Source organism: Macaca mulatta, chromosome 1, assembly GCF_049350105.2.
Source record: "Macaca mulatta isolate MMU2019108-1 chromosome 1, T2T-MMU8v2.0, whole genome shotgun sequence".
Taxonomy (NCBI): domain Eukaryota; kingdom Metazoa; phylum Chordata; class Mammalia; order Primates; family Cercopithecidae; genus Macaca; species Macaca mulatta.
In genome coordinates, this window is record NC_133406.1 from 54,434,387 (window position 1) to 54,461,061 (window position 26,675).

General features: G+C 34.2%; 1 protein-coding gene across 1 annotated transcript; it reads left to right on the forward strand.

Annotated features, from left to right (window-relative positions):
• Positions 1-423: 423 nt before the first annotated feature.
• Positions 424-25,131, forward strand: CFHR3 (complement factor H related 3). The gene is made up of 7 exons (XM_028851696.2): positions 424-592; positions 4,835-5,029; positions 5,467-5,643; positions 17,648-17,842; positions 18,280-18,456; positions 23,441-23,623; positions 24,740-25,131. The coding sequence occupies exons 1-7, from the start codon at positions 535-537 to the stop codon at positions 24,943-24,945; spliced, it is 1,191 nt and encodes a 396-aa protein (XP_028707529.1). The 5' UTR covers positions 424-534; the 3' UTR covers positions 24,946-25,131.
• The last annotated feature ends 1,544 nt before the right edge of the window (positions 25,132-26,675 follow it).

Here is a 26,675-nt window from a genome sequence, read left to right on the forward strand (position 1 = left end):
TGAGATCACCAACAATAGCTTTTCTTGATTCTGGAAGTTTTCCTGAGAAACATCCACTGCAGCACCATGGATAATTAGTGAGGGCATCACTAAGATTCTTGAATATCAGAATTTTCCGGAAATAGCATTTTTGACCTTAGTTCCCTCAGTTCTTCCAACAGTTGCAGAAGCCTTTCGTTCCCTTTATTAATACTCTCTTTACTCAAAAAATAAGAAATAAAATAAATTAATATTTTATATTACTTTTGGATTCAGTCCATTACTGTCCCTAAATAAAATTGTACACATCAACTGATAAGCTACACATCAGGAAATCAATTCCACAGATGATTGTGAAACCACTAACTGGAATTATTGAAGGATTTTGCAAAACTCTCTGAACTTTGATATTTACTAAGTGACCTTAAAGGCCTAGCTTTGTGGTAGTGCACTTAAATTCAGAATCACACTTGGTAACTAGCAAGGAAAGATTTCAAACCCCAAATAGTGCAATCAAGACCTTTGTATGAATACATATTACTGAGAATATCTAACATGTTGTTACTAATCAATGTCATTCTCACCTTGTGGGTTTCCTGTGCTAATGGACAAGGTAAGTTAAAAGCGATCTAAACACTCAGCTTCCCTCTTAAATGTAACTTCAGGTAATATCTAGCTTTGTATATCTATCTGTTTTTTAATGAATCAAAGAGGATTAATTCACTATGCTAGTGGAAGTGGCATATTTTGTGGGAGTATAACAGAAACTAATGTTATAAAAAATTATCTCATTTTAACTTAAAGAAAAAATGAATAATATTTTATTTGTTTTCTAAGTTCTGCAGTGTAAAAGGCATTTAATATTGATTAAGGAGATATGAGAATGTACTCATGAAACGTTATTAGGAAACATGTCATTAGACAGATTCTAAACTTAAGACGTTCAGAATTTTCTTATCCATAGTACAAGGGGAACATTGGGAGTGATTGATATTTTCATAATCTTACATATGGTGATTTTCATACATTTATATATTAAAAATCAAATAATACATTTTAAATTATGCAGTTTAATGTATTTCTATTATATCTTAAGAAAGCTGCTAAAACTAATTAACATTATCATCAACCTACCGTTTCAACAAAATTAGCAACATATATATATGTTGAATATAAACTTATATCGGAATGACATAAAAAGTAGATTATAAACTTACATTGGAATGACAGTATGTTTTGATTGGCTTTTCTGAGTCCACTAGCAAATGTTCAATAAGTAAATACACAGAAAATACTTTTCAGAGCTTTATGTCATTGTTCACTGATTTCTTTTCTCCTTGATAGTCATATATTTTCTATATTAACTATCTTTTTGAATGCAGGCTTTCCATGTTAAAGAACTATATCATAACATTAGCAGCTGAACCATATGGGTCAAAAATCGTGACCAATCAATGGTGTGTGGCTATTAATGAAGAATACAAACTTTGTTATTATTCAAGATTTTATAATATTTCAACAAATGTAACAGTGGGTAATACTGGAAATCCCATTATCAATTTATGAGAGAATCTTTTCCCTCATCCTCTCCTGTCAAAGCTATGCCACCTTATTTGATTCTAGGGAAAGAGTTTTTAGTTTTATGATATTAACTATCATATGATTTGCTAGTTTTATTTGTTGTGCAAAACAAACTTGATCTATGCCAAAATGGAAAAAAAAAAAGGAATTACTCCGGTTATTTCCTTTTTTAACTGAACTGTTACAGGTATATTTTTTCAAATAAAGATTAAATAGATTAAAGTAGAATGCAAAGGAGAAAAATAGCACTAGTTTGAAATGACTGGAATTAGAGAAGCATATGCGCTATACTTTCTTACTTACTTTCTTAAAAGCACTATAGAAAAGAATGATGACAAACTCTTTCTTATCTGATACTCCAGTTGAAAACTTGTTTCCTCCAATGAACTCTTTGTAAGAGTAAACTAGAGCAAACTGTCTTGTAACTTTGGGTCTCACCTGTATTTCTCAAAGGAGAAAGTAACTCATTTAGTGGAATAACGTGTTGGGTAGAGAGAAATATCTTTATGTATTCAGTAGCATTGGCTCAACTGCATCCCTCCAAAATTCATTTGTTAAAGTCCAAACTCTCAATACCTGAGAATGTGAGTGCATTTGGAGAAGGAGTGCTTAAAGAGGTAACTAAGTTAAAGGTCAATGATTCAGGTGGGCCCTACTCCAATATAACTGGTGTCTATATAAGAAGAGAAAATAAGGACACACCATATAGAGAAAGATCAAGCAGGCATAGAGAGAATACAACCATTTACAAGACAAAGGAAGAGGTCTCAGAAGAATTCAACCCCGTTGACAGCTATATCTCAAACTAGTAGCCTCCAGAACTGTGAGAAAATAAATTTCTATGAAATCTGTGTACTTTATTATGGTAGCTCTAGCGGATGAATAGAATGGTATTTACACAATTTATTAAAACAATATTAATAATTAAAATAACTTTCTACTTTTTACTCAAGGATATATATATATACACACACACACACACACCCCCAACACAGATTTTAGAGCGTATTCATCAGAATTTGGTAATAATATCTTGGGTGTATTGTCCTTGCTGATTTTTGTCTTGTTGAACACTTTATGTTTACATATTATCTGTATTCATCTATAATCAGAATCTAGTTAATCAAATCAACAGATATTTTTCATATGATTAATGAATGATATACTTTGTGAGTTGCTTATGCTAAGAATTTTTTTTAATGGTAGTTGATATTTCAGTTCTGAACAATAAAATCAGCACGCCAATTCTTTTGGTAGCCACACTATTTGAAAGATAAACTTGACAGAAAATTTGTAATTGTAACTTATTATAACGTTCATTGAATTTGTATTGACCAATATTTCTTCCATCAACTCATAAGTTATTCACACTTATTTAAAAATAGGGTGTCAAGAACATTATTTTTAATTTATAATATCCTTTTAGAGTTGTTTAAATTGTACATTCATCTACTAGAGTTGCCATAACAAAGTGTCAAGGGTGACAATTCGTAATGTAGAGCAGGGTTGCTTCTAAATCCCTTTTAAACTGATCATTTTCAGTACCCAATGCATTACAATCGTCATTGTACTTCTTCGGGACGCTCAAATTTGTTTCAAATCTCACTAAGAAGCTGGCTTCTGTGTATATTTCACGTGCTCCCATTAAGCTTTGGCATAACAAAAGGTCCCAGGCTTTCCTTGACTTTTCCTACTATGGACCAAGTTCCTTTAGTTTTTCTATGAAATTCAAGTGGCTTTTAGTGGGAAAAACGATTTTTAGAAACAAACCTAAACTATGAAAAACTCACTACAGGTTCGAAATTATCGTTGACTAAGAGAAATAGTTTTTGACTGAGCCGGGGGCTCACGCCTTAATCCCAACACTTTGCGGGGCCAAGGTGCGCGGATCACTTGAGGCCAGGAGTTGGAGACCAACCTGACCAACATGATGGAACGCTGTCTCTACTGAAAAGTCAAAACTTAGCCGGGTGTGGTGGCACACACCTGTATTCCCAGCTCCTCAAAAGGCTGAGGCAGGAGAATCACTTGTACCTGGGAGGTAGAAGCTGCAGTGAGCCGAGATCATGCCACAGTACTCTAGCCTTGGCGAAAGAGCAAGACCGTTAAAAAAAAAAAAAAAAAAGAAGAAGAAGAAGAAAAAGAAAAAAGAAAGCAAAAGAAAAATTAAAATGATTTCCTTTAATATATGTCCCTTTCTTCCTCAGACTAAATATCCTGCAAACATAAGAAAATATAAGAGTATCTCAGGAAGTTATACAGAGCAGGGAAAGTTAGATTTTCCAATATGGAGGAGACACTCAGCAGAAAACTGTGCATCCATGCTTGAGGGGCTGGGTCAGAGAAGCTGTCATGCGTCACCCAACAAGCCTCTGGAGCCAGTTACGTAACTAGCAAACGCTTCCCACTAAGTAAAGATGTCACTTCTCTGAACTTAGTCTTCTCGTCTGCACACTAAAGCTGTTGTGCCGCTAGCCTCCTTCCAGTTCTGATTTATGATGGTTCAAACTTAAAGATTTGTCTTTAGTTACATTCTCAGTTTTCACAATAAATAGGTTGTAAATATTATTTTCTATCACTTGTTCCAGAATTATAAAAGAAACATAAATTATATGCTATTTAAATTATGGTGTAAGTATAAATATATATATATATTTTTAAACATTCGTGTATGCACCTATATTTTTTATGTTAATAATATATCTCATCCCATACATGAATTCGCACTATGGTAAGAATGCATGCCATCGAATACAAACAAAATGCCAAGAAATTCAACAAAATGTTTTATTTCTGAAGATAATTTGCTACATTTCTGATTTTTTTTAATGTTAGAGTCGTATTTCTTGTTTCTCTTTTCCAAAAAACAATTAATGCCAATGTGTACACCCTGAACGGACAGCTTTAGCATAACTTGGTATAGAGTTAGATAAGCTCAGTTTAAATTAATGCTGATAAAACCTCCAGAATTGCTGAAGAGACCATACTACGTGAGTAGAATTAGAGAAAGTGGAATGAGGTTCTTCTTGTCCTGTTAATTGATTTGGGATCCATTAAGGATTTTAAGGAGAAATAAAATGGTCAGATGATGGGTTATTAATTTATACGAAGGAAAATAGATTATAAAGATGAGCGGTCAGGATCAGGAAACTAGTCATGGTTGCTGTGATTCCAGAAGAAAATGTTTGAGAGAAGGTGATATCAAAATTTATCTCTAATATGAGTTATTACAGTAAAAAATATGTATACTTTTTTGTTTGTTTTTTATTGCAAGTGAGACCTTGTCATTTTCCCGACATTAAACATGGAGGTCTGTATTATGAGAGCATGCGTCGACCATACTTTCCAGTAGCTGTGGGAAAATATTTCTCCTATTACTGTGATGAATCTTTTGAGACTCCTTCAGGAAGTTACTGGGATTACATTCATTGCACACACGATGGGTGGTCACCAGCAGTACCATGCCTCAGTAAGTAAACCTCTGGACAGCTATACATGCATAAAACTTTCAAAGATTAAAGAAAGGAGAGCACATAAGTGATTACTCTTGTCTTATGTAACAGAAATAGGGCCAAGAAAAGAGTTGTTCAAGCAAAATGACGAGAATAGATCTTTTCTATTATGAGGAGTTCTTGAAAATCATATGAGAAATAAATATAGAGACTTTATGAGAATATCTATATAGTTTATACATATTTTAATTATTTAAACTACAGATAAGTAATCTTCAATGCTGATATTTCTTTTTGTGAAAACTTTTGTTAATAATTTTAGTTCATACTTATTTGTATATTATTTTTTGATGTTTATGCACTCTAATATGGTAACAATAATTTTAATATACTATTTTGAACAAATTTATGCTTCTCATTTACTTTATTTATTTATCATTGTTATGGTCCTTAGGAAAATGTTATTTTCCTTATTTGGAAAATGGACATAATGAAAATAATGGAAGAAAGTTTGTACAGGGTAACTCTATAGAAGTTGCCTGCCATCCTGGCTATGGTCTTCGAAATGAGCAGACCACAGTTAACTGTACGGAGAATGGCTGGTCTCCTCCTCCCAGATGCATCCATGTCAGTAAGTACACTGCTCTGAGATCCCAGCATGTTCATGTCTTTCTAAGTAACATGGATGACATTCTCAGACTCATCCATATTAACTGTTGCAGAATGTTTTTGTCAACTTGTTTTGCCAATGGACCTATTTAGTTTTACTTTTTTAATTGTGTGAATATACAAATTTCTTGATAAGAACATAGCAAAATAAATGCTCCTACTAATGGACATTAGTCAAGAATACAGTAAAAGAGTTAGAGCACAATACTTGTTGGCTAAATAAAGTCACATCGAAGCGGCATCAGTGTCTGGGGTCAATACTCGAGGTTGGTCATCTCGCACCAAGAACATTAAGTACAAATGGGTATTCTGGGATATTGTGCATATTCGACTCTAGAAGGTTTCCTACAGTATTTATTCTGATATACATTTATATCAACAGTTCCTTCTTTTTTTACATGTTACTAATGATTGGTGATGTCACATTTTAATATTTACAAGTTGAATGACTATAAAATGTTACAACACTGCAGTGTATATTTTCATTTACTACCAACTGATTTACAATATATGTTCACAATTTAATTGGTATTTAATGATTCTAATCTTTGGAAATGCAGTTTGATGTCTTTTTGATTTACCTTTTTGGGAGTTTGGGAATTTATTAGTTGGAATCATAATAATTCTGCATATAAAATCTCTTTTAATCATACGTGATGCAAATGCTTTCTGTTTGTGGCTAGTATTGTTCTTTCCCTTTTTTTTCTGCATTGTGAACATAAGTTGCTCATTTTACTAAATAATTGTCAATCTTGTTTCATGATGAATGCTTTTTGGTTCTTTTTAAAGGAATACTTTTCCAAAAACACAGAGTCATTACACTATTCTTTATTCTAAAATGTTGTATGTTATCTTTTCATATTTAAAAAATTTTTTTGTTTATTTTATTCTTGATAACAGCTATATTTCATTTTAAAATAAAATATGGTAAACTCAACATTTCCCTAACAATTTTTATGATACCTTTCTCATACAGTATGTGTTATGCTGTATATTTTGTACATTGTGTGTGTATACACACACAGGCGTACACACACACAGTGACTCTTATTCTGAATAGTCTATTCTGCAGTATTAGTAAACAATTTTTTTAACCAGCATTCCAGTAACCCTCTATTGAATTTATTTTATTTTATTCTATTCTATTCTATTTCATTTTATTTTATTTTATTTTAGACAGAATCTCGCTCTGTCATCCATGCTTGAGTGCATTGGTGCAATCATGGCTCACTGTAACCTCCAACTCCCAAATTTTAATTAATATAGGTTTGCAGTAAGTATGGATATGACTTTTCACCCTAATCATGACCTTTCATCCAAATCTTTTTTCTTCATCAGCCTCTTTTCTGTGTCTCATCATTCAGTGTCAGATGATCCCATTACTTTCTTTCCATTTTTTTTCTTCATAGATTACTTGAGGCTAATAAGAAGCCTTGATTAGATGTATAGTTTCTGCTGATATCAACCAACTCAATCAAGATTGATACCCCTTGCTTTGGTTTTGGAGTTGTTTGTAGAGTCAACTACTTGTTTTCTCTTTCTTTTCTTTTCCTTTCTTTTCTTTTCTTTCTTTCTCTTTCTTTCTTTTCTTTCTTTCTTTCTTTCTTTTTCTTTCTCTTGCTTTCTCTTTCCTTTCTTCTTTTTCTTCCTTTTCTTTTTTCTTCCATTATTCCTTTCTCTTTTTTCTTTCTCTATCTTTCCTTTTCTTGCTTCTCTTTCTATTTCTTTTCCTTCTTCATTCTTTTTCCTTTCTTTCTCTTCCTTTCTCTTTCTTTTTTCTTGTTCTTTCTTTCTTTCTTCCTTTTCTTTTTTCTTTCTCCCTCTTTCTTTATTTCTCTCTTTCCTTTTCTTGCTTCTCTTTCTATTTCTTTTTCTCTTTCATTCTTTTTTCTGTCTTCCTTTGTTTCTCTTATTTTCTCTTTTTTCTTCTTTCTTTCTCTTTCTTCCTTTTCTTTTTTCTTTCTCTTTCTTCCTTTCTCTTTCTTTCCTATTCTTGCTTCTCTTTCTATTTCTTTTTATCTTTTATTCTTTTTCCTTTCTTCCTTTCTTTCTCTTCCTTCCATTTTCTTTTTTCTTGTCCTTTCTTTCTCTTCCTTCCTTTCTTTCTCTTTCTTTCTTCCTTCCTTTCTTTCATCTTCCTTTCTTTTCCTTCTTTCTTTCCTTCCTTCCTTCTTTCTCTCCATCCTTCCATCCCTCCTTCCTTCCTTCCATCCCAAGTTTGTCGGGCTCAAGTTATTATTAATAATGTTACTATCTTACTCTTCATGCTAGACCCTGTACTTTAGTCAGGTTATTTAGCTGCTTTATGTGGTCATATAATTAATGAGTATTAGCTTCATCTTCAGATTGAGATATCAACATTATGTTATCAGTGCACAGTCAATTATCAATGAATCAAGCACTTTTCAATTTAATAAAATCTAAATTATTCAAACCATGTTGTGAAAATAAGCAGAAAAATTTAAATATAATTGAGAGAATACAGCAGATACATATTGGAGTGTGTCCTGCATGAGTGCAAACTGGCTGTGATTTCCTTTAAAATAATCATGTAAAGAAAACATTTGCCAAATAAATCACAGAATACCAATTTCTCTTGACTTAGGTCTTGTTTACATATCCATTCTGCCTTCCTTGGCCTGATAACTGGTGGACTTGGACCATTTACACTTAAAATATTATTGATATATAGTTTCTGTTTGTTACCTCTGGTTTTCAGTCTTATTACCCTTTTCCTCCATTCCCTGTGGAAAAAGTTTTTAAAAAGATTAATTTTGATTCATATGTATTGTTTACGATTGTATCTCTTTGTATAGTTTTCTCCTTCTTTTAAAAAGTTGTTGCTATAGCTAATACTATATACATGTAATAATATATTACTGTCTACTGGTACTGACATTTAAATCTACAACTGGAATATGGAAACCTTACTTTCATGTAGATCCATTTATACTCTCCACGTTTTAAGTATAAATGCCACTAGTATTTTTTCTACATACATTGAGCACAATATTAAACTCATTTTGCTTCACATAAAACATGATTGAACAAACTTATGAGGAAAAAGATAGCCTGTTATATTGACTCCTCTTTTTATCCATTATATTATTCTATTCTTTCAGTCTCTTAAAATCTCAAGCTCTTTCTTTTATCTTTTTATTTTAATTTGAGGAATTCCTTTAGTTAATCTTTAAGCATAGATTTATTAGAGACAAACCCTCTTCGTTTCCCTTTCTCTGAGAATGTCTATATTTTTACCTTTACTTGTAAAGGATAATGTCACTGGATATAAAATTTGTAGTTGACTGTTATTTAAACACTTGAAAACTGTGCCACATGGTTATAGGTGAAAAACTCACCGTCACTGGAATTGTTGATCCCATAGAGGAAAGGCATAGTCTTTGTCTGGTTATTTACAAGATATTTTGTTCTTTTTTTAAAGTAGTTTTATTTTAATGTATATTGGCATAAATTCCAATGTGTTTACCCTCTTTGGAGCTCACTCAGCTTCTTAAATATGTAAGTTTATACCTTATGTCCAAACTGGGAAATTTTCAGCCATTATTTTATTTATTCATTTTTCCAGCACAATACCCTTTCTCTTCTTTTTCTGGATCTGCATTATTTGTTGTTTTTGTATTTTTCTAAATGTCTCAGTTCAGTTTTTTGTTTTCAGTCTTTTTCAGAATGGGTAATTTATATTGCTCTATGTTCAGGTTCATAGATTTCATTGTCTGTCAGCTCACAATGTGTTATTACACCTTTCCAATGTTTTTAAAAAAAATTTGTCAAACTTTTCCATTTTATAATTCCCATTGGATTTTTAAAAATCATCATCAATTTCAAAACCTGTGACTTCTTAGTGTTACTCCAAAGAATGCTGAATATAAAAAAAGTAACTTTCTTTGTCATGGTTTTCTATGTTTAGCATGTATTCATTCGGAAAGACATTGCTTAATCCTGGACTACTATAAGCAGCAATATTTGTTAATGTTTTTTGTGTTCCTTCAGCAAGGCGAAAAGAACCTAAATATATTACCTTCATTTTGTAGAAGTAAAATTTCTCCCAGGACGCTTTTCTTTTGCCAAAAATGACAAAATTGTTGATATTATAAAAAGTGCTGTATTGGTATTTGCCTTATTTGAATTTGTATTTTGATTTGCTCTCACAATAAATCAAGTGATGAAATGATGTTTTTTAGATTCTACAAGAAAGTGTGGGCCCCCTCCACCTATTGACAACGGAGACACTACTTCATTCCCGTTGTCACTATATGCTCCAGATTCATCAGTTGAGTATCAATGCCAGAACTTGTATCAACTTGAGGGTAACAAGCGAGTAACATGTAGAAATGGACAATGGTCAGAACCACCAAAATGCTTACATAAGTACTTTAATATTCGCATGGACCCTGGAAAAATCAGTGTGATGAGTCTGATATTTCGCTGTTTGTAACAAAATAATCACAGATTATTGTATAACCATTCTGCTGAATGCTTGCCTACCCAATATTTATGTTAGAAAGCAAACTTTAGAAATTTTTCTTTATGGCAGGGACGGTGGCTCAGGCCTGTAATCCCAGCAGTTTGGGAGGCTGAGGCGGGCAGATCACGAGATCAGGAGATCCAGACCATCCTGGCTAACATGGTGAAACCCTGTCTCTAGTACAAATACAAAAAAGAGATCCGGGTGTGGTGGTGGGTGCCTGTAGTCCCAGCTAGTCAGGAGTCTGAGATAGGAGAATGGCGTGAACCCAGGTGGCTCAGCTTGCAGTAAGCCAAGATCTTGCCACTGCACTCCAGCCTGGGCAGCAGAGTGAGACTCCATCTCAAAAAGAAAAAAAAAAAAAAAGAAAGGAAAATTTTCTCTTTATATTTACATTTCATTTTAAAACATTTAGTTGACAAATAAAAATAATATATTTTCATGTTTGATAATATGCTGTATTGATATATTTATAATACAATGATTACCACAATCAAATTAATTAGCACATTCTTCATCACCTATGGTTACCATTGTGTGTAGGTGGGTGTGGGAGTATCTGTGTGTGTAAAGGTGGTGAGGACATTTAATATCTTTCTTACCAATTTTAAAATAAATACAGTATTATTAGCTATAAACATCGCTTGATCTCTATGTTTGATTCCAAGTTCTTACATATTATAGCTGAAAGTTTGTACTCTTTGACCAATATCTTAATCAAAAAAAGCAGCAATGATAAGTTCTAAAATGCAGGGATCCTAAAATGGCAGTTTATGTAATGAATCATTGATAATACACCTGTAATTTTCATACATTAAACATAATACCTCATTTTTACATCCTTTGCCATTTTAACATTATTTAAATAAATCTGATGTTTTTACATAGTCTGTTTGGATAGTGTTTTGAGAAATAATTCCTGAACCATCCTTTAACATTCTACTTGAAAACTTGAAAGTCTGTGACAATTTGCATATTTGCATAATAATTATTGTTTTATGTTCATTTTTTTTAAATTATACTTTAAGTTCTAGGGTACGTGTGCACAACCTGCAGGTTTGTTACATATGTACACATGTGTCATGTTGGTGTGCTGCACCCATTAACTTGTCATTTACATTAGGTATGTCTCCTAATGCTATCCCTCTCCCCTCCCCACTCCCCACAATAGGGCCCAGTGTGTGATGTTCCCATTCCTGTGTCCAAGTGATCTCATTGTTCAGTTCCCACCTATGAGTGAGAACATGTGGTACCTGGTTTTCTGTCCTTGCGATAGTTTGCTGAGAATGATGGTTTCCAGCTGCATCCATGTCCCTACAAAGGACACTAATTCATCCTTTTTTATGGCTGCATATCATTCCATGGTGTATATGTGCCACATTTTGTTAATCCAGTCTGTCACTGATGGACATTTGGGTTGATTCCAAGTCTTTGCTATTGTGAATAGTGCCACAATAAACATACGTGTGCCTGTGTCTTTATAGCAGCATGATTTATAATCCTTGGGGTATATCCCCAGTAATGGGATGGCTGGGTCAAATGGTATTTCTAGTTCTACATCCTTGAGGAATCACCACACTGTTTTCCACAGTGGTTGAACTAGTTTACAATCCCACCAACAGTGTAAAAGTGTTCCTATTTCTCCACATCCTCTCCAGCACCTGTTGTTTCCGGATTTTTTAATGATTGCCATTCTAACTGGTGTGAGATGGCATCTCATTGTGGTTTTGATTTACATTTCTCTGATGGCGAGTGGTGATGAGCATTTTTTCATGTGTCTGGTGGCTGTATGAATGCCTTCTTTTGAGAAGTGGCTGTTCATATTCTTTGCCCACTTTTTGATGGGGTTGTTTGTTTTTTTCTTGTAAATTTGATTGACTTCTTTATAGGTTCTGGATATTAGCCCTTTGTCAGATGAGTAGATTGCAAAAATTTTCTCCCATTCTGTAGGTTGCCTGTTCACTCTGATGGTAGTTTCTTTTCCTGTGCAGAAGCTCTTTAGTTTAATAAGATTCCATTTGTCAATTTTGGCTTTTGTTGCCATTGCTTTTGGTGTTTTAGACATGAATTCCTTGCCCATGCCTATGTCCTGAATGGTATTACCTAGGTTTTCTTCTAGGGTTTTTATGGTATTAGGTCTAACATTTAAGTTTCTAATCCATTTTGAATTAATTTTCGTATAAGGAGTAAGGAAAGGATCCAGTTTCAGCTTTCTACTTATGGCTAGCCAATTTTCCCAGAACTGTTTATTAAATGAGGAATCCTTTCCCCATTTCTTGTTTTTGTCAGGTTTGTCAAAGAACAGATGGCTGCAGACGTGTGGTATTATTTCTGAGGACTCTGTTCTGTTCCATTGGTCTATATCTCTGTTTTGGTACCAGTACCATGCTGTTTTGGTTACTGTAGCCTTGTAGTATAGTTTGAAGTCAGGTAGCATGATGCCTCCAGCTTTGTTCTTTTGGCTTAGGATTGTCTTGGCAATGCAGGGTCTTTTTTGGTTCCATATGAACTTTAAATCAGTTTTTTACAATTCGGTGAAGAAAGTCATTGGTAGCTGAATGGGAATGGCATTGAATCTGTAAATTACGTTGAGCAGTATGGCCATTTTCACGATATTGATTCTTCCTATCCAAGAGCATGGTATGTTCTTCCATTTGTTTGTGTCCTCTTTTATTTCACTGAGCAGTGGTTTGCAGTTCTCCTTGAAGAGGTCCTTTACATCCCTTGTAAGTTGGATTCCTAGGTATTTTATTCTCTTTGAAGCTATTGTGAATGAGAGTTCATTCATGATTTGGCTCTCTGTTTGTCTGTTACTGGTGTATAAGAATGCTTGTGATTTTTGCACATTGATTTTGTATCTTGAGACTTTGCTGAAGTTGCTTATCAGCTTAAGGAGATTTTGGGCTGAGACAATGGGGTTTTCTAAATATACAATCATGTCATCTGCAAACAGGGACAATTTGACTTCTTCTTTTCCTAACTGAATACCCTTGATTTCTTTCTCTTGCCTGATTGCCCTAGCCAGAACTTCCAACACTATGTTGAATAGGAGTGGTGAGAGAGGGCATCCCTGTCTTGTGCCAGTTTTCAAGGGGAATGCTTCCAGTTTTTGCTCATTCAGTGTGATATTGGTTGTGGGTTTGTCATAAATAGCTCTTATGATTTTGAGATATGTTCCATCAATACCGAATTTACTGAGAGTTTTTAGCACGAAGGGCTGTTGAATTTTGTCAAAGGCCTTTTCTGCATCTATTGAGATAATCATGTGGTTTTTGTCTTTAGTTCTGTTTATATGCTGGATTGCATTTGTTGATTTATGTATGTTGAACCAGCCTTGCCTCCCAGGGATGATGCCAACTTGATAACAGTGGATAAGCTTTTTGATGTGCTGCTGGATTTGGTTTGCCAGTATTTTTTTGAGGATTTTTGCAACAATGTTCATTAGGGATATTGGTCTAAAATTCTCTTTTTTTGTTGTATTTCGGTCAGGCTGTGGTATCAGGGTGATGTTGACCTCATTAAATGAGTTAGGGAGGATTCCCTCTTTTTCTATTGATTGGAAGAGTTTCAGAAGGAATGTACCAAGGCCTCCTTGTACCTCTGGTAGACTTCGGCTGTGAATCCATCTGGTCCTGGACTTTTTTTGATTGGTAGGCTATTAATTATTGCCTCAATTTCAGAGCCTGCTATTGATCTATTCAGGGATTCAACTTCTTCCTGGTTTAGTCTTGGGAGAGTGTAAGTGTCCAGGAAATTATACATTTTTCTAAGTTTACTAGTTCATTTGCGTAGAGGTGTTTATAGTATTCTCTGATGGTAGTTTGTATTTCTGTGGGGTCAGTGGTGATATCCCCTTTATCATTTTTTATTGCGTCTATTTGTTTCTTCTCTCTTTTCTTCTTTATTAGTCTTGCTAACAGTCTATCAATTTTGTTGATCTTTTCAAAAAACCAGCTCCTGGATTCATTGATTTTTTGGAGTGTTTTTGTTTCTCTATCTCCTTCTGTTCTGCTCTTATCTTAGTTATTTCTTGCCTTCTGCTAGCTTTTGAATGTGTTTGCTCTTGCTTCTCTAGTTCTTTTAATTGTGATGTTAGGGTGTCACTTTTAGATCTTTCCTGCTTTCTCTTGTGGGCATTTAGTGTTGTAAATTTCGCTCTACACGCTGCTTTAAATGTGTCCCAGAGATTCTGGTATGTTGTATCTTTGTTCTCATTGGTTTCAAAGAACATCTTTATTTCTGCCTTCAATTATTTATGTACTCAGTAGTTATTCAGGATCAGGTTGTTCAGTTTCCATGTAGTTGAGTGGTTTTGATTGAGTTTCTTAGTCGTGAGTTCTAGTTTGACTACACTGTGGTCTGAGAGACAGTTTGTTATAATTTCTGTTGTTTTACATTTGCTGAGGAGTGCTTTACTTCCAACTATGTGGTCAATTTTGGAATACGTGTGATGCGGTGCTGAGAAGAATGTATACTGTGTTGATTTGGGGTGGAGAGTCTGTAGATGTCTATTAGATCCGCTTGGTACAGAGTTGAGTTCAATTCCTGGATATCCTTGTTAACTTTCTGTCTCATTGATCTGTCTAATGTTGACAGTGGGGTGTTAAAGTCTCCCATTATTATTTTATGGGAGTCTAAGTCTCTTTGTAAGTCTCTAAGGACTTGCTTCTAAATCCCTTTTAAACTGATCATTTTCAATACCCAATGCATTACAATCAATTGTCATTGTACTTCTTTGGGACGCTCAAATTTGTTTCAACTCTAACTAAGAAGCTGGCTTCTGTGTATATTTCACGTGTCCCCATTAAGCTTTGGCATAACAAAAGGTTCCAGGCTTTCCTTGACTTTTCCTACTACAGACCAAGTTCCAATAGTTCCAAATATTAAATGATTTTATGGTTCCAAGTATTAAATCATTTTATGGTTGACTTGTGACAATGTAGTTCAGCTCAAATGTATCTGGACCAACTGAGATCCAACTATATCTGGATTTCAATTGTTAACATTTAACATTGAACCATCTGGCGTTCTCATGGACAAGAGGAGAAGTTGATCAGTTATATGGTTTATCAGTTTCTAATTTCATTAAATAACCATATCTAATTATCAGACGCAGGACTTTATTCTCAGAACTGCTACATTACTCACTTATGTCATTGAACAGTTTAAAGATTTAAGGGAATCAGAATTTGGTAATAATATCTTGGGTGTATTGTCCTTGCTGATTTTTGTCTTGTTGAATACTTTGTGTTTACATATTATCTGTATTCATCTATATTCAGAATCTAGTAATTCAAATCAACAAATAGTTTTCATATGATTAATGAATGATATACTTTGTGAGTTGCTTATGCTAAGAATTTTTTTTTTAATGGTAGTTGATGTTTCAGTTCTGAACAATAAAATCAACATGCCAACTCTTTTGGAAGCCACACTATTTGAAAGATAAACTTGACAGAAAATTTGTAATTGTAACTTATTATAATGTTCATTGAATTTGTATTGACCAATATTTCTTCCATCAACTCATAAGTAATTTACACTTATTTAAAAATAGGGTGTCAAGAACATTATTTTTAATTTTGAATATCCTTTTAGAGTTGTATAAATTGTACATTCATCTATTAGAGTTGCCAAAACAAAGTGTCAAGGGTGACAATTCATATTGTAGAGCAGGGTTGCTTCTAAATCCCTTTTAAACTGATCATTTTCAGTACCCAATGCATTACAATCAATTGCCATTGTACTTCTTTGGGACGCTCAAATTTGTTTCAAATCTCACTAAGAAGCTGGCTTCTGTGTATATTTCACGTGTCCCCATCAAGCTTTGGCATAACAAAAGGTCCCAGGCTTTCCTTGACTTTTCCTACTACGGACCAAGTTCCAATAGTTTCTCTATGAAATTCCAGTGACTTTTAGTGGGAAAAACAATTTTTAGAAACAAACTAAACCATGAAAAATTCACTACAGGTTCGAAATTATCCTTGACTAAGAAAAGTAATTTTTGACCGAGCCGGGGGCTCACGCCTTAATCCCAGCACTTGGGGGGCCAAGGCGTGTGGATCACTTGAGCTCAGGAGTTGGAGACCAGCCTGGCCAACATGATGGAACGCTGAAAATTCAAAAACTTACCCGGGTGTGGTGGTACACATCTGTAATCCCAGCTCCTCAAGAGGCTGAGGCAGGACAATCACTTGTACCTGGGAGGCAGAAGTTGCAGTGAGCCGAGATCGTGCCACAGTACTCTAGCCTTGGCGACAGAGCAAGACCGTTAAAAAAAAAAAAAAGAAGAAGAAGAAAAAGAAAAAAGAAAGCAAAAGAAATATTAAAATGATTTCCTTTAATATATGTCCCTTTCTTCCTCAGACTAAATATCCTGCAAACATAGGAAAATATAAGAGTATCTCAGGAAGTTATACAGAGCAGGGAAAGTTAGATTTTCCAATATGGAGGAGACACTCAGCAGAAAACTGTCCATCCATGCTTGAGGGGCTGGGTCAGAGAAGCTGTCATGCGTCACCCAACAAGCCTCTGGAGCCAGTTACGTAACTAGCAAACGCTTCCCACTAAGCAAAGATGTCACTTCTCTGAACTTAGTCTTCTCGTCTGCACACTAAAGCTGTTGTGCCGCTAGCCTCCTTCCAGTTCTGATTTATGATGGTTCAAACTTAAAGATTTGTCTTTAGTTACATTCTCAGTTTTCACAATAAATAGGTTGTAAATATTATTTTCTATCACTTGTTCCAGAATTATAGAAGAAACATAAATTATATCCTATTTAAATTATGGGGTGTGTGTGTATGTGTGTGTATGTGTGTGTGTGTATGTATATATATATATATATATATATATATATATATATATAGAACATTCGTGTATGCACCCATATTTTTTATGTTAATAATATATCTCATCCCATACATGAATTCGCACTATGGTAAGAATGCATGCCATCGAATACAAACAAAATGCCACGAAATTCAACAAAATGTTTTATTTCTGAAGATAATTTGCTACATTTCTGATTTTTTTTAATGTTAGAGTCGTATTTCTTGTTTCTCTTTTCCAAAAAACAATTAATGCCAATGTGTACACCCTGAACGGACAGCTTTAGCATAACTTGGTATAGAGTTAGATAAGCTCAGTTTAAATTAATGCTGATAAAACCTCCAGAATTGCTGAAGAGACCATACTACGTGAGTAGAATTAGAGAAAGTGGAATGAGGTTCTTCTTGTCCTGTTAATTGATTTGGGATCCATTAAGGATTTTAAGGAGAAATAAAATGGTCAGATGATGGGTTATTAATTTATACAAAGAAAAATAGATTATAAAGATGAGCGGTCAGGATCAGGAAACTAGTCATGGTTGCTGTGATTCCAGAAGAAAATGTTTGAGAGAAGGTGATATCAAAATTTATCTCTAATATGAGTTATTACAGTAAAAAATATGTATACTTTTTTGTTTGTTTTTTATTGCAAGTGAGACCTTGTCATTTTCCTGACATTAAACATGGAGGACTATATTATGAGAGCATGCGTCGACCATACTTTCCAGTAGCTGTAGGAAAATATTTCTCCTATTACTGTGATGAATCTTTTGAGACTCCTTCAGGAAGTTACTGGGATTACATTCATTGCACACACGATGGGTGGTCACCAGCAGTACCATGCCTCAGTAAGTAAACCTCTGGACAGCTATACATGCATAAAACTTTCAAAGATCGAAGAGAGGAGAGCACATAAGTGATTACTCTTGTCTTATGTAACAGAAATAGGGCCAAGAAAAGAGTTGTTCAAGCAAAATGACGAGAATAGATCTTTTCTATTATGAGGAGTTCTTGAAAATCATATGAGAAATAAATATAGAGACTTTATGAGAATATCTATATAGTTTATACATATTTTAATTATTTAAACTACAGATAAGTAATCTTCAATGCTGATATTTCTTTTTGTGAAAACTTTTGTTAATAATTTTAGTTCATACTTATTTGTATATTATTTTTTGATGTTTATGCACTCTAATATGGTAACAATAATTTTAATATACTATTTTGAACAAATTTATGCTTCTCATTTACTTTATTTATTTATCATTGTTATGGTCCTTAGGAAAATGTTATTTTCCTTATTTGGAAAATGGACATAATGAAAATAATGGAAGAAAGTTTGTACAGGGTAACTCTATAGAAGTTGCCTGCCATCCTGGCTATGGTCTTCCAAAAGAGCAGACCACAGTTACATGTACAGAAAATGGCTGGTCTCCTCCTCCCAGATGCATCCATGTCAGTAAGTACACTGCTCTGAGATCCCAGCATGTTCATGTCTTTCTAAGTAACACAGATGACATTCGCAAACTCATCCATATTAAATGTGGCAAAATGTTTTTGTCAACTTGTTTTGCCAACGGACTTATTTAGTTTTACTTTTTAATTGTGTGAATATACAAATTTCTTGATAAGAACATAGCAAAATAAATGCTCCTATTAATGAGTATTAGTCAAGAATACAGTAAAAGAGTTAGAACACAATACTTGTTGGTTAAATAAAGTCATATCGAAGCAGCATCACTGTCTGGGGTAAATATTTGAGGTTGGTCATCTCGCACCAAGAACATTAATTACAAATGAGTGCCGGGCGCGGTGGCTCAAGCCTGTAATCCCAGCACTTTGGGAGGCCGAGACGGGCGGATCACTAGGTCGGGAGATCGAGACCATCCTGGCGAACACGGTGAAACCCCGTCTCTACTAAAAAATACAAAAAACTAGCCGGGCGAGGCGGCGGGCGCCTGTAGTCCCAGCTACTCGGGAGGCTGAGGCAGGAGAATGGCGTAAACCCGGGGGGCGGAGCTTGCAGTGAGCTGAGATCCGGCCACTGCACTCCAGCCCGGGCGACAGAGCCAGACTCCGTCTCAAAAAAAAAAAAAAAAAAAAAAAAAAACAACAAATGAGTGTTCTGGGATATTGTGCATATTCAACTCTAGAAGTTTTCCTACAGTATTTATTCCAATATACATTTATATCAACAGTTCCTTCCTTTTTTACATGTTTCTAATGATTGGTGATGTCACATTTTAATATTTACAAGTTGAGTGGCTATAAAATGTTACAGCATTGTAGTGTAAATTTGCATTTCTTTTACTACCAACTGGATTTACAATATATGTTCACAATTTAATTGTTATTTAATGATTCTAATCTTTGGAAATACAGTTTGATGTTTTTTGATTTACCTTTTTGGGAGTTTTGGTATTTATTAGTTGGAATCATCTTAATAATTCTGAATATAAAATCTCTTTAATTATATGTAATGCAAATGCATTATTTTTGTGGCTAGTATTGTTCTTTCCTTTTTTCTGCATTAGGAACATAAGTTGCTCATTTTACTAAATAATTGTCAATCTTTTTTCATGATGAATGTTTTTCGGTTCTTTTTAAAGGAATACATTTTCAAAAGCACAGAGCCATTATACCATTCTTTATTCTAAAATGTCATATGTTATCTTTTCATACTTAAAAAATATTTTTTTATTTTCTTGATAACAGCTATATTTCATTTTTAAATAAAATACGATAAACTCAACATTTCCCTAACAGTTTTTATGGTACCTTTCTCATACAGTATATGTTATGTTGTATATTTTGTACATTGTGTGTGTATACACACACAGGCATACACACACACAATGACTATTATTCTGAATACTCTGTTCTACAGTATTAGTAAACAATTTTTTAATCAGCATTCCAGTAACCCTCTATTGAATTTTATTTTATTTTATTTTTTTAAGACAGAATTTCACTCTGTCACCCAGGCTGGAGTGCATTGGTAGGATCTTGGCTCACTGCAACCTCTATCACCTGAATTTTAATTAATATAGGTTTACAATAAGTATGGGTATGGCTTTTCACCCTAATGATGACCTTTCACCCCAGTCTTTTTTCTTTATCAGTCTCTTTTACGTATCTCATCATTCTGTGTCAGATGATCCCATTACTTTTAGACTATTTTTAAAGATTGAGGCTGATAATAAGCTTTGATTAGATGTGCAATTTCTGCTGATATCAACCAACTCAATCAAGGTTTATGCCCCTTGCTTTGGTTTTGGAGCTAATTGTAGAGTCAACTACTTATTTCCTTTTTATTTTTCTTACTTTTTTCCTTCCTTCCTTCCTTCCTTCCTTTCTTTCCTTCCTTCATTCCATCCTTCCTTCTTTCCTTCCTTTCTTGTTTCCTTGCTTCCTTTCTTTCTTCTTTCAGCTGTTGAAAGAGTCAACTACATTTTTTCTCCTTTCCTTTCTCTTTTCCTTTCTCCTTTCCTTTCCCCTTTCCTTTCTCTTTTCCTTTCCTCTCCTCTCCTCTCCTTTCTTTCCTTTCCTTTCTTTTCCTTTCCTTCCCCTTTCCCTGTCCTTCTCCCTTTTACTTCCCTTTCCTTTCCTTTTTCCTTTATTCTACTTTTCTCTTCTTTCTCTTTTTTCTTTTTTTCTCCCTTTCTCTTTCTCTTTTTTCTCTTTTCTTCTCTTCCTTTATTTTTCCTTTTTTCTTTCTTTATTTTTCTTTCTTCTTTTTTTCTCTGTTTCCTTCTCTTCCTTCTCTTTCTTTCTTTTTCTCTGTCACTCTTTTTCCTTTATTCCTTTCTTTCTTTACCTTTCTTTTTTTTCTCTTTCCTTCTCTTCCTTTCTTTCTTTCTCTTTCTTTCTTTCTTTCTTTCTTTCTTTCCTTCTTTCTCTTTCTCTCTTTCTTCCTTCCTTCCTTCTTTCTCTCCCTTCCTCACTCCTTCCTTCTTTCCTTCCCTCCTTCCTTCCTTCCTTTCTTCTGTCTCAGGTTTGTCTGGCTCAAGTTATTCCTAATGATGTTACTATTTTGCTCTTCATGCTAGACTCTGTACTTTAGTCAGGTTATTTATCTACTTTGTAGTGGTCATATAATTAACAAGACTTAGCTTCATCTTCAGATGGATATATCAACGTTATATTATCAATGTACAGTCAATTATCAGTGAATCACAATACTTCTCAATTTAATAAAATGTAAATTCCTCAAACCATGTTGTGAAAATAAGCAGAAAAATTTAAATATACTTAAATGAATACAGCAGATATATACTGGAGTGTGTCCTGCGTTTGTGCAAACTGGCTGTGATTTCCTTTAAAATAATCATGTAAAGAAAACATTTGCCAAATAAATCTCAGAATACCAATTTCCCTTGACTTCGGTCTTATTTACATATCCATTCTGCCTTTCTTGGCCTGTTAACTGGTGCACTTGCACTATTCACACTTAAAATAATTGTCGATATATAGGACTTAAACCTCTGTCATTTATTAGTTTCTGTTTGCTTCCTCTGGTTTTCAGCCCTATTACCCTATTCCTCCATTCCCTGTGGGGAAATCTTTAAAAAAGATTAATTTTGATTCATATGTATTGTTTTTGATTGTATCCCTTGTATAACTTTTTACCTTTTTTAAAAAAAGTTGTTGCTTTAGCTAATACTATATACATATAATAATATATTACTGTCTACTAGTACTGACATTTAAATCTTCAACTGGAATATGGAAACCTTACTTTATGTAGATACAATTTTACTCTCCACGTTTTAAGTACAAATGCCACTAGTATTTTCCATACATATATTGAGCACGATATTAAACTCATTTGCTTCAAACATCAAACATAATTGAAAAAACATATGAGGAAAAAGCCTGTTATATTGACTCCTCTTTTTTTTTTTTGAGACAGAGTCTTGCTCTGTCACCCGGGCTGGAGTGCAGTGGCCGGATCTCAGCTCACTGCAAACTCTGCCTCCCGGGTTTACGCCATTCTCCTGCCTCAGCCTCCGGAGTAGCTAGGACTACAGGCGCCCGCCACCTTGCCCGGCTAGTTTTGTTTTTTTTTTTTGAGACGGAGTCTCGCTCTGTCGCCCAGGCTGGAGTGCAGTGGCCGGATCTCAGCTCACTGCAAGCTCTGCCTCCCGGGTTTACGCCATTCTCCTGCCTCAGCCTCCCGAGTACCCGGCTAGTTTTTGTTTGTATGTTTTAGTAGAGACAGGGTTTCACCGTGTTAGCCAGGGTGGTCTCGGTCTCCTGACCTCATGATCCGCCCGTCTCGGCCTCCCAAAGTGCTGGGATTACAAGCTTGAGCCACCGCGCCCGGCCTGACTCCTCTTTTTATCTATTATATTGTTCTATTCTTTCAGTCTCCTAAAGTCTCAAGCTCTTTCTTTTATCTTTTTATTTTAATTTGAAGAATTCCTTTAGTTAATCTTTAAGCATAGGTCTACTGGAGACGAATCTCTTGGTTTCCCTTTTTCTGAGAATGTCTATATTTACCCCTTTACTTGTAAAGGATAATGTCACTGGATATAAAATTTAGTATGACAGTTCTTTAAACACTTGATAACTGTGCCACATGGTTATGGATGAAAAACTCACCGTCATTGAAATTGTTGATCCCCTAGAGGAAAGGCATAGTTTTTGTCTAGTTGCCTTCAAAATATTTTGTTCTTTTTAAAAGTAGTTTTATTTTAACGTATATTTGGTATAAATTCCAAAGTGTTTATCCTCTTTGGAGTTCACTCAGCTTCTTAAATATGTAAGTTTATACCTTATGTACAAAATGGGAAGTTTTCAGCCATTATTTTATTTATTCATTTTTCGAACCTAATACCCTTTCTCTTCTTTTTATGGATCTGCATTATTTGTTGTTGTATTTTTCTAAATGTCTCAGTTCAGTTTTTTGTTTTCAATCTTTTTCAGAGTGGGTAATTTATATTGCTCTATGTTCAAGTTTATGGATTACATTGTCTGTTAGCTCACAATGTATTATTAAGCCTATCAAATGTTTTTAAAATTTTTTTTTCAAATTTTTCAATTTTGTAACTCCTATTGGGTTTTTAAAAACCATCATCAATTTCAAAACCTGTATCCTCTTAGTGTCACTCCAAAGAAGGTTGAATACAAAATAAGAAACTTCCTTTGTCATAGTTTTCTATGTTTAGCATGTATTCATTCAAAAAGACATTTCTTAATTCTGGTCTACTATAAGTGGCAATATTTCTTAATGTTTTATGTGTTTCTTCGCAAGGCAAAAATAACTTAAATATATTACTTTCAGTTTGTAGGAGTAAAATTTCTTCCAGGAATCATTTCTTTCACCGGAAATCACAAAATTGTTGATATGATATGAAGTGCTGTGTTTGTATTTGCCTTATTTGAACTTATATTTTGATTTGCTCTCACAATAAATCAAGTGATGAAATGATGTTTTTTAGATTCTACAAGAAAGTGTGGGCCCCCTCCACCTATTGACAACGGAGACACTACTTCATTCCCGTTGTCACTATATGCTCCAGATTCATCAGTTGAGTATCAATGCCAGAACTTGTATCAACTTGAGGGTAACAAGCGAGTAACATGTAGAAATGGACAATGGTCAGAACCACCAAAATGCTTACGTAAGTACTTTAATATTCGCATGGACCCTGGAAAAATCAGTGTGATGAGTCTGATATTTCGCTGTTTGTAACAAAATAATCACAGATTATTGTATAACCATTCTGCTGAATGCTTGCCTACCCAATATTTATGTTAGAAAGCAAACTTTAGAAATTTTTCTTTACGGCAGGGACGGTAGCTCAGGCCTGTAATCCTGCAGTGTGGGAGGCCGAGGCGGGCAGATCACGAGGTCAAGAGATCCAGACCATACTGGCTAACACACTGAAACCCGATCTCTACTAAAAATACAAAAAAAATAGCCCTGCATGGTGGTGGGCGCCTGTAGTCCCAGCTAGTCGGGAGGCTGACACAGGAGAATGGCCTGAACTCAGAAGGCAGAGCTTGCAGTGAGCCAAGATTGGGTCCACAGAACTACACCCTGGGCAACAGAACAAGACTCCATCTCAAAAAGAAAAAAAAAAAAAAAAAAGGAAATCTTTCTCTTTATATTTACATTTTATGTTAAAACATTTACTTGACAAAAAAATATTTTCAGTTTGACAATATACTGTTTTGATATATTTGGAATACAGTGATTACCACAATCAAATTAATTAGCACATTCTTCATCACCTATGCTTACCATTGTGTGTAGGTGGGTGTGTGAGTATGTGTGTGTGTGTTTGTGGTTAGGACACTTAAAATCTGTTTCCTTACCAATTTTCAAATAAATAGTACAATATTATTAGCTATAAATATCACTAGATCTCTACATTTGATTCCCAGTTCTTGTTCATATTATAGCTGAAAGTTTGTACTCTTTGACCAATATCTTAATCAACAAAAAACAGCAATGATAGGTTCTAAAATGCAGGGATCCTAAAATGACAATTGATGTAATGAATCATTGATAATACACCTCTAATTCTCGTACATTAAACATAGTACTTCTTTTTTACATCGTTTACCATTTTAACTTTATTTAAATCAATATGATGTTTTTACATAGTCAGTTTGGATAGTGTTTTGAGAAATAATTCCTGGACCATCATATAACATTCTACTTGAAAACCTGAAAGTCTATGAAGATTTGCATAATAGTTAATGTTTTTATGTTTACTGTTTTCTATTTCCAGATGCGTGTGTAATATCCCCAGAAATTATGGAAAAATATAACATAACATTTAAATGGGCAGCCAAACAGAAACTTTATTCAAGAACAGGTGAACCAGTTGAATTTGTGTGTAGATCTGGATATCATCTTTCACCAAACTCTCACGCATTGCGAACAACATGTCAGGATGGGAAACTGGAGTATCCAACTTGTGTTAAAAGATATTGATCATAAAATGCACACCTTTATTCAGACCTTTAGTATTAAATCAGTTCTCAATTTCATTTTTTAAGTAATGTTTTACTTCTTTTTATTCATAAGTAAAATTTTGGGGTTGATTTGTGAAAATGTAATTATAATCTGAGACTGGTGGCTCTCTTCTTAAAAGCACCATATTAAAACTTGGGAAACAAACTGTTTTTTTTTTTTTTTTTTTTTTTTTTTTTTTGAGACGGAGTCTCGCTGTGTCGCCCAGGCTGGAGTGCAGTGGCCGGATCTCAGCTCACTGCAAGCTCTGCCTCCCGGGTTTTTACGCCATTCTCCTGCCTCAGCCTCCCGAGTAGCCGGGACTACAGGCGCCCGCCACCTCGCCCGGCTAGTTTTTTGTATTTTTTAGTAGAGACGGGGTTTCACCGTGTTAGCCAGGATGGTCTCGAACTCCTGACCTCGTGATCCGCCCGTCTCGGCCTCCCAAAGTGCTGGGATTACAGGCTTGAGCCACCGCGCCCGGCCGGGAAACAAACTGTTGTGTCCAGTTCATAAAATTTTTATGGCATGAAATTAGATGCAATTTTTTCAGACTGTATTTCTGTCCATCACTGTTAAATCTCTCAAAGCTTTCTCCATAGCTTCTGAGGCTCATTGTTTTACAGTAAATGGAAAACATATTGTTGTCTCTGGCTTCAAAATTATATCACTTCACAAAGATGTAAAAACCAAGTCAAGTCTTAACTCATGTTAATAATAAAAGTAATTACTATTTATGAATACATAAATGCACCAAAGTGATATCAACACATAAATGCACCAAAACTGATGAAATACAGATACTTCTACAAGATGTCAATCAAGCACACATAGTAATGCAAACTAATCACAAAGAGGAATGAAAATGTAATTGGGTATATAAATACTATAACATAGACATACAAAAAATACAAATACAGTATCAGTTATAACACACTCACATGCACGCACTCACCTGCAAACACAGAAACATGATAGTTTTGCCCTGAATTAATGTTTATAGAAAAAAATGTTGCCAAGAAATTCGAAACTATGGATACAATTCTATATATGTGTTTAGAGATAGTAGGGGTAAAATTTGTGATTTAATTCCTTTGTATATATCAGTATTCTCTGATTTTTCTACCTTTAACATATATTACTTTGAACCAAAAGCAAAATTTATTTTAAATAATGATTTATAACAAACAAGGTGGTACATGTTGAGAATGATAAACATGTCATCAGTAATGATCTTAACATCAAATAACTTCTTAACTATTTTTGGAGAAGAGTTTTGGAAATTTCAATAATAAGGTTCTGAAGTGTAATTTTAAAATTCATTCATTTTAACCAGCACTAGTTAGTTAAAATCATTTTTGACTAGGAACATTTTAAACTCCTAAAGGAGGTGAAGCCATTATGTGCAAATAAAGATATAAATAATACACCAAAAATATTATTTAATGATACCTTATGACTTCAAATTGCATAAAATCAGGTGACTTGTATACTCAGGCTTTCCCCTTGTTAGTGATCCTGATTTAGATAAATTGTATGAGTTGAGGAAAGCCAGCTTTCACAAATTTAAAGGACATTTGTTATAATTAGCAAGTAGTGTTTGTAGTAATGTCAACACCTAGGAATATACATTTATTCCTAAATTGTTTTAGTACTTTTGGTCCACTATAAGAAATTACCATAAACTGGCTAGTTTATAAAAAATAGAAATT